The 6,569-nt window shown below is 39.0% G+C and overlaps 1 protein-coding gene across 2 annotated transcripts; it reads left to right on the top strand.

The window, feature by feature from the left end:
* Nucleotides 1-331: 331 nt before the first annotated feature.
* Nucleotides 332-5,745, top strand: spast (spastin). 2 transcript variants are annotated; one of them, XM_005742465.1, is made up of 16 exons: nucleotides 332-732; nucleotides 829-912; nucleotides 988-1,071; nucleotides 1,154-1,314; nucleotides 1,416-1,549; nucleotides 1,651-1,744; nucleotides 1,850-1,924; nucleotides 2,052-2,123; nucleotides 2,216-2,291; nucleotides 2,395-2,486; nucleotides 2,618-2,697; nucleotides 4,271-4,313; nucleotides 4,520-4,599; nucleotides 4,677-4,747; nucleotides 4,830-4,870; nucleotides 4,954-5,745. In XM_005742465.1, the coding sequence occupies exons 1-16, from the start codon at nucleotides 615-617 to the stop codon at nucleotides 5,077-5,079; spliced, it is 1,431 nt and encodes a 476-aa protein (XP_005742522.1). In that variant the 5' UTR covers nucleotides 332-614; the 3' UTR covers nucleotides 5,080-5,745. The 2 variants fall into 2 exon arrangements, with proteins under 2 accessions (XP_005742522.1, XP_005742521.1); XM_005742464.1 differs by having other exon boundaries at nucleotides 985-1,071.
* Nucleotides 5,746-6,569: the final 824 nt, after the last annotated feature.

The following is a 6,569-nucleotide window of genomic DNA, read 5'->3' as shown; positions in this document are numbered from 1 at the left end:
TGTTTTTTGTTTTTTGCTTGTTTGTTTGTTTTAAAGAGAACCAGTATGTGCACATTATTAAGGTTTTAGAAAAAAAGATTTTCAGTTTGTGTCCCGGAAATATGCAGACATCGCATGCTTTTGGTCTGGAATTCAACCGGAAGTTACTTCTTGTTCTTTATAATTTTTCTTTAATAAAAAGGAAATTACGTAAGTTTTTTTTAATTGTCTTTGCTTATTTTGCGTTACTTATACTATATAAGGGATAAACAAAATATGTTTTTGTTTTTACCTTTAATTAGTGTATTTTCTGTTTACCTAGTAAAATGTCCATTAATGGGACTGTAACGGTACATTCACGAGGACGAGCTCTGCGGGCGCCTTCTAGCGCTGTTGCGTCGAACGGAGAGGGGCGGAGTCTGTCTGGGTCGCTCGGTAAACCGGAAGCCTGTGTTGGAAATGTTTGTGTTGTCACGAAGCGCCAGAATTTTTATTCTATGAAGTTAAAGCGTCGTGTTTTGTCCCAAAGAAAGAGGACTGCATCACCTTTAAATGCGATTTAAAGCCTAAACGTTTTCGTTTATGACTAGCTTAGCTTGTTATGACTGAGAACAGGGGGAAGTAGCGCGAGAGTAATGTCGACCAAAACAAACGCAAGTAAGCCCAAAGACAGCGCTGAAGTTATAAAAAACATCCACAAGCAGGCGTTTGAGTATATATCCAAGGCACTGAAGATCGACGAGGACGACACAGGTTTGTTTATTGTGTTATTAATTTTTATTGAGTTATTAAATGCTGTTGTACGTGTGCAAGAGAGTAATAAACACCTCATCCTTTCTGTCATAACAGGTGAGAAGAAGGAGGCTGTGCAGTGGTACAAGAAAGGGATTTCTGAGCTTGAAAGGGGTATTGCAATAGAGCTCACTGGGCAAGGTATTACAAATACATTCAGGTATGCTGTGAGCTGTCAATCAGCTGTAACTTCATACTCAGTGTATTTTTAAGCAGGAGAGCAGTATGACCGAGCAAAGAGACTCCAGGATAAAATGGTCACCAACCTCACCATGGCAAAAGACAGGCTTACCCTTTTAGGTGAGTTGGCCTTGATTATTTTTATCAAAGTAATGTATGTTGAGAAGGCATGCTGGAGATCATCAAATGTCTTCCTTCACAGAGACGACACTAGCCTCTAAAAGGAGAAATGACCCCCAAGGGACATCACGTCATGCTCTTCCACAGCCAAAGTCAGTTCCTAAAAGTCAACCCGCAGGTGTTTCCACCACCATCAGACCCTCCACTCCTGTAAGACCTTCATTAAGACTAACTGATGCAAAGGTTTGTGGGTTTTTTTGGTTATTTAATAGTGCAGGCACATGCTATTTGAAGCTACCTTTCTAATGTGTAATGCTTTCTGGGACAATCTTATTCCTGCTAAGACAACTGCTCGGGTGGGAAAAACTCAGAATGGAAGACCGGCAGCTGTGAAACAACCCCCGAAGAGGGATATGAAAAACTTCAAGAATGTGGACAGTAAACTGGCCAACTTAATTATGAATGAAATTGTAGACAGGTATCAGAAGCATCACAATCAACAAGACATTTTTCCCTGGGTGAAATTAAAAAAAAAAAAAAAGTATTGCACATTTAAAATATTTCCTCTGTTCACTGCAGTGGAGCGACTGTGTCATTTGATGACATCGCAGGGCAGGATCTGGCAAAGCAAGCACTTCAAGAAATTGTCATCCTTCCTGCCTTAAGACCTGAGGTTATTACTTCTTAACCTTTATCTGTCTGCTTACCATGAATACACTTTCAAAGTTTTTCTTTGTTAAGATGCAAAGTTTTTTTTTTGTTACATTTTCCTGTTTAGCTCTTTACTGGTCTGAGAGCTCCTGCACGTGGCTTGCTTTTATTTGGCCCACCAGGAAATGGGAAGACCATGCTCGTAAGTTCCTTTTACAGCACAACAAATCATATGAGTCATGTTTTAAACTGTTTTGTATTTTGCATAGAGCTGTTGATAGCCCTCATTATCCTCAGTTGAATCACAGCCATTTATTTCCTCTTGCAAGGCCAAAGCAGTTGCTGCAGAGTCTAATGCAACATTCTTCAACATCAGTGCTGCTAGTTTGACCTCCAAATATGTAAGAAACACTTTTAACAGTTTTTAATGAGCTCTCTCTGCCTACTAGCTCATTTTTGTCCTTCTAAATGTTTCATGTCGTCACCATCACAGGTGGGAGAAGGCGAGAAGCTTGTACGAGCACTCTTTGCGGTTGCAAGAGAGTTACAGCCCTCAGTAATCTTCATCGGTGTGTGTTACACTAAAGAATAGATGTGCCTTAAACACCAGTGTATCTCAAAAATGTTCAGCTCATGAATAAACCTCACTGTTTACTGTGTACTGACACTCAGATGAAGTGGACAGCTTGCTCTGTGAAAGGAGGGAGGGGGAGCACGACGCCTCTCGCCGTTTAAAAACTGAGTTCCTCATTGAGTTTGACGGGGTAAGTTCAGAAATTTGTTAAACACAGCAGAGCTCAGCAATTAACTCATCAAACATTGTCAGAGGAGCTCAAATCCTAGTTAACTTGGAGAGCCGTGGTGTTTTCTCTGAAGTTCTTCTTCTGGGTTTCAGGTGCAGTCAGGAAAGGATGACAGGGTACTTGTAATGGGAGCAACTAACAGGCCCCAGGAGCTCGATGAAGCAATATTAAGGTATGTTATGCTGTTTTACATTAACATTTCCAAAAATGTTTAAATCCTGTGTAAAATGCAAAAGAAAAGCAGAATGCCTCAATTTTCTGATCTCATAAAGCCAAATTTTAACATTTGAAATTTTTGCAACTACATGCGTAAGTAAGAACGATGGGGTGTAAAAAGATCCTCTTAGAGAGCATCTCAGAAGTAAATAGTTTCACTAATCTGCAAAATACTGTCTACAAATAGTCTACAGTTTCAGAACAAATTATAGTAGTATAAACTCACATCTCATCATCTACAGCAGCGGTCCCCAACCTTATTAGCGCCACGGACCGGTTTAATGTCTGCCAATATTTTCACAGACAAGCCTTTAGGTGTTGCGGATAAATACAACACAATAAAATGATACGATCAAGACAAAAGCTGTGGTATTTTGTAAATGTAATAATAAATGCAAATTCACTGTGTAATTGTGTAACTTTATTAGCAGTGTCTTCCTGAAATGCGCCAACAACACTGAAAGTAACGTCCTCCTCTCTGCCCCTTAATGCTCTCTGGTCGCTATGGTAACGTGTAAACATTTCGTTCAACTACAATACGGGAAAAGACCCAGGGATACCGAGTTAACAATAAAAACTCTGAAATTTCACACCCGAGCCTCAACTCTCACGGCCTGGTACCAAACGACTTATGGATCGCTACCGGTCCGTGGCACGGTGGTTGAGGACCGCTGATCTATAGTACATAATCTTATTAAAAGTCTCAGAGAATCTGGAGAAATGTGTGCAAGGGACCAGGCTGAAAATCTGCTCAATGTGTGAGCCCTCAGGCAGCACTGCATTAAAAACAGACGTGATTCTATCATGGAAATCACTGCTTCCAGAAATGATCTGTGAACACAGTTTGGGTTGTCAGGGCCAAAGTTCATTTAAAATGGATCGGGTGCAAAACTGTTCTGTGGTCAGAGGAATCTAAAGAGGAGAATGGAGCATCTGGCTTGTTATCAGGAATCAGCTCAAATGTCTAATGGTATGGAGGTGCATCAGCACCTATGGCGTTAGCAGTTTGCACATCTGGAAAGGCACCATCAATGCTGAAAGCATATAGAGGTTTTAGGGCAACATATGCTCCCATGGCATAATTTTCAGGGAAGCCCTTGCATATTTCAGCAAGATAATATTAATCTGCATACTACATCTATTAGAACAGCATGGCTTCATAGAACAGTCCAGGTGCTGAAGTGGCCTGCCTGCAGTCCGGACTTTTCACCAGTTGAAAACTTTTGTCACATCATAAAATGAAAAATAGGGAAAAGAAGTCGCAGCTGTTTTGAAATATGTTGCTGCCATCCAATTAAAAATGACCTTGCATTTTTCTTAAAATGGTAAATTTTCTCAGTTTAAGTATATTATGTTTTCCATATTCAATCATGAATACAATAAGGTTTTGTGAGATTTGCATATCATTGCATTCTGGCTGTATTTACATTTTACAAAGCAATTTGTAAATACTGTAAATATATTTTTTGTTTGTTGGAGGATTATTTTCATGCGTGACTCACAACCATTTGTTGTTTTTTGTTCTTCAGGCGCTTTGCAAAAAGAGTATTTGTGACCTTACCCGATGAGAAGGTAAATACATAGAAAAATATACATACACAAATATACTGAAATAATTGTTTATAAAGATGACCTGAGTAAATGCAAAATGCAGTTTTAAAATTATTATTTCATTTATTAAGGGAAAAAGATTATCTACACCTACCTGTCCCTGTGAGGAAAAAGCAGTTGCCCGTTAAATCTAATAACTGTATATGATGTAACTCTTGTTCTTCCAGACAAGATTTACGCTGCTGAAAAATCTTTTGGGAAAGCACGGGAGTCCACTGAGCCAAAACGAACTGTCCTGTCTTGCAAAGTGAGTCCCACTTCTGAAGACTTCAGAGGGATAATTTTATGTCACTTTGCATTAATCCCTCAAAACTTTCTTCACAGAGTGACTGCAGGATATTCAGGGAGCGATTTGACAGCATTAGCCAGAGATGCTGCACTTGGCCCAATACGAGGTATGAGTCTTTTATCATGCTGGTCACAGAGTCGCACATACTTCCACATCTTTAATGCTTATATGAACTTTGCTTTGTACAGAGTTGGGACCAGACCAAGTCCGTAATATGGCTGCTGCTGAGGTGAGAGAATAGCTTTTACTTCCAATCCTACATATGTCTCATTTGTACTGTTTTTACAGTTATACTGTCGTGTATATCCACAGGTGCGCAACATTAAGAAGAAAGACTTTGAGGATTCTCTGAAGCGAATCAAACCAACTGTTAGTCCAGCAACTCTTACTATGTACACAAAATGGAACAAAGATTTTGGTGATACATCAGCAATTTAAACTCACTCACCATCTCAACTGGAAAAGAATCTGAATTTAAATCAAATTTGTTTACCTTCATTTCCTCTACAGGTAATTGAATTGAATTAAAGATGGAATAAACCCTAAAGCAATAATGTTAAAGCAATAATGTATGAATGTTGGGACATTTGGATGCATTATCAGATCCTTTTTTGTTTGACAGAAGGAATTTGCTAATACGATTCTTATGGGCTTTCTTGAAACTGTAATTTTACACTCCTAAAATATTGAATTGCTGCTTGAAATTGTAATATTTATTTTTGAAAACATCCTGTAGATGACAGCTTTCCACTTGCCTCGCAAAAAGAAGCAAGTCAATCTTGAGCGTGACCTCGCCTTTTTTAGATGACATCATTTAGTCACCTGATACTCTGACACATTGATGGTACTGACTTTAACACTCTCCATGCCTAGATGCATAACACGAGCAATAATTGGGAGAAGAGTTGCCTATGTGGGCTTTTTTGTATTATAAGTTTGTTTATGAAGGTTTTCCATCTGCACCAGTCGTCTATAGATATTAATACTTGTATTTGACAGCTGGAGACTCAGTAAACTGTGTTGTTACAATAAGCTGAAAATGATTTCACTGAGCCAAACTGCAGTGGTGGTTTCCCACTTTCCTTCTTCAATAAATGCATTCATTACATTACATCTGTGTTTTTGCCTTTAATAACAGAAATCTGATAACTTTCATAAACAAGCAAAACTCATGTCACGTGTATCTGAGTCACAATAGCAGCCCTGTGGTGCAGTGATTAACATGTTTGCCTTACATGTGAATGATTTCCTTTGCCTTAAGGAATTGCAAGCTGGTGTAGTCCTGTGCTGAGCCCAAGCTCTGATAAATGAGAGCTTTGTGTCAGAAAATCTGTGCCAAATCAAACACGAGCATCTTCTGCTATGGTGATCCCTGGGGAAGTAAGGGAGCTTAAAAGATTAATATCAGCAGCACTCCAGACATACCCATGAACTTAATAGCAGCTTGTATCTGTCATTCTAATTGTTACATACAATATATTTTATCATCTAGTTATAATAGATCTAAAATATTAATGCTTACAGGCGTGAGGATTGTAGGGAAGTTCTCACTTCTAATAAACATCTTTGACAGACCTGTGAGGTGAACTAAAGAAGAATGAAGCCTTTTGACGTACTTCACCCTTGTAGATAGATGGTGCTGCAGATCTGGTTTTTGCATGCTCCACACTACTTTCTGCATCTTCATTCTGCATGTTTTTAGAGCTGACAGATTTTTTTTCTTTTGCCTGCAACCAAAGTTATGTGGTATGCAGTAAATTGCTGTTAATAAGAATAAATATCATGTTCTGCTGAGCTGACTGTCAGGTTGACAGATCAGTGAAGTATGCAATTTTCATGGGTGTGCGCAACAGTGCTAACATATATGCAGTCAAGGTCGTAAGTGAAGTTATATTATGCAGCTCTGTGGTCAAGACCTCTTATCCCGT

This window comes from Pundamilia nyererei, unplaced genomic scaffold (assembly GCF_000239375.1).
Source record: "Pundamilia nyererei isolate P.nyererei 1_Seehausen unplaced genomic scaffold, PunNye1.0 scaffold00120, whole genome shotgun sequence".
Taxonomy (NCBI): Eukaryota; Metazoa; Chordata; class Actinopteri; order Cichliformes; family Cichlidae; genus Pundamilia; species Pundamilia nyererei.
Note: the sequence above shows the minus strand (reverse complement) of the source record. Positions and strands in the feature narration are given on the sequence as shown.

Bases quoted from the DNA above. Each gene is read 5' to 3' on its own strand.
- spast (XM_005742464.1), top strand. From the start codon at position 615: ATGTCGACCAAAACAAACGCAAGTAAGCCCAAAGACAGCGCTGAAGTT. The intron at 1,072-1,153 runs GTGAGTTGGCCT...CTTCCTTCACAG, and splicing joins AGACAGGCTTACCCTTTTAG to AGACGACACTAGCCTCTAAA. The intron at 4,314-4,519 runs GTAAATACATAG...TTGTTCTTCCAG, and splicing joins TGACCTTACCCGATGAGAAG to ACAAGATTTACGCTGCTGAA.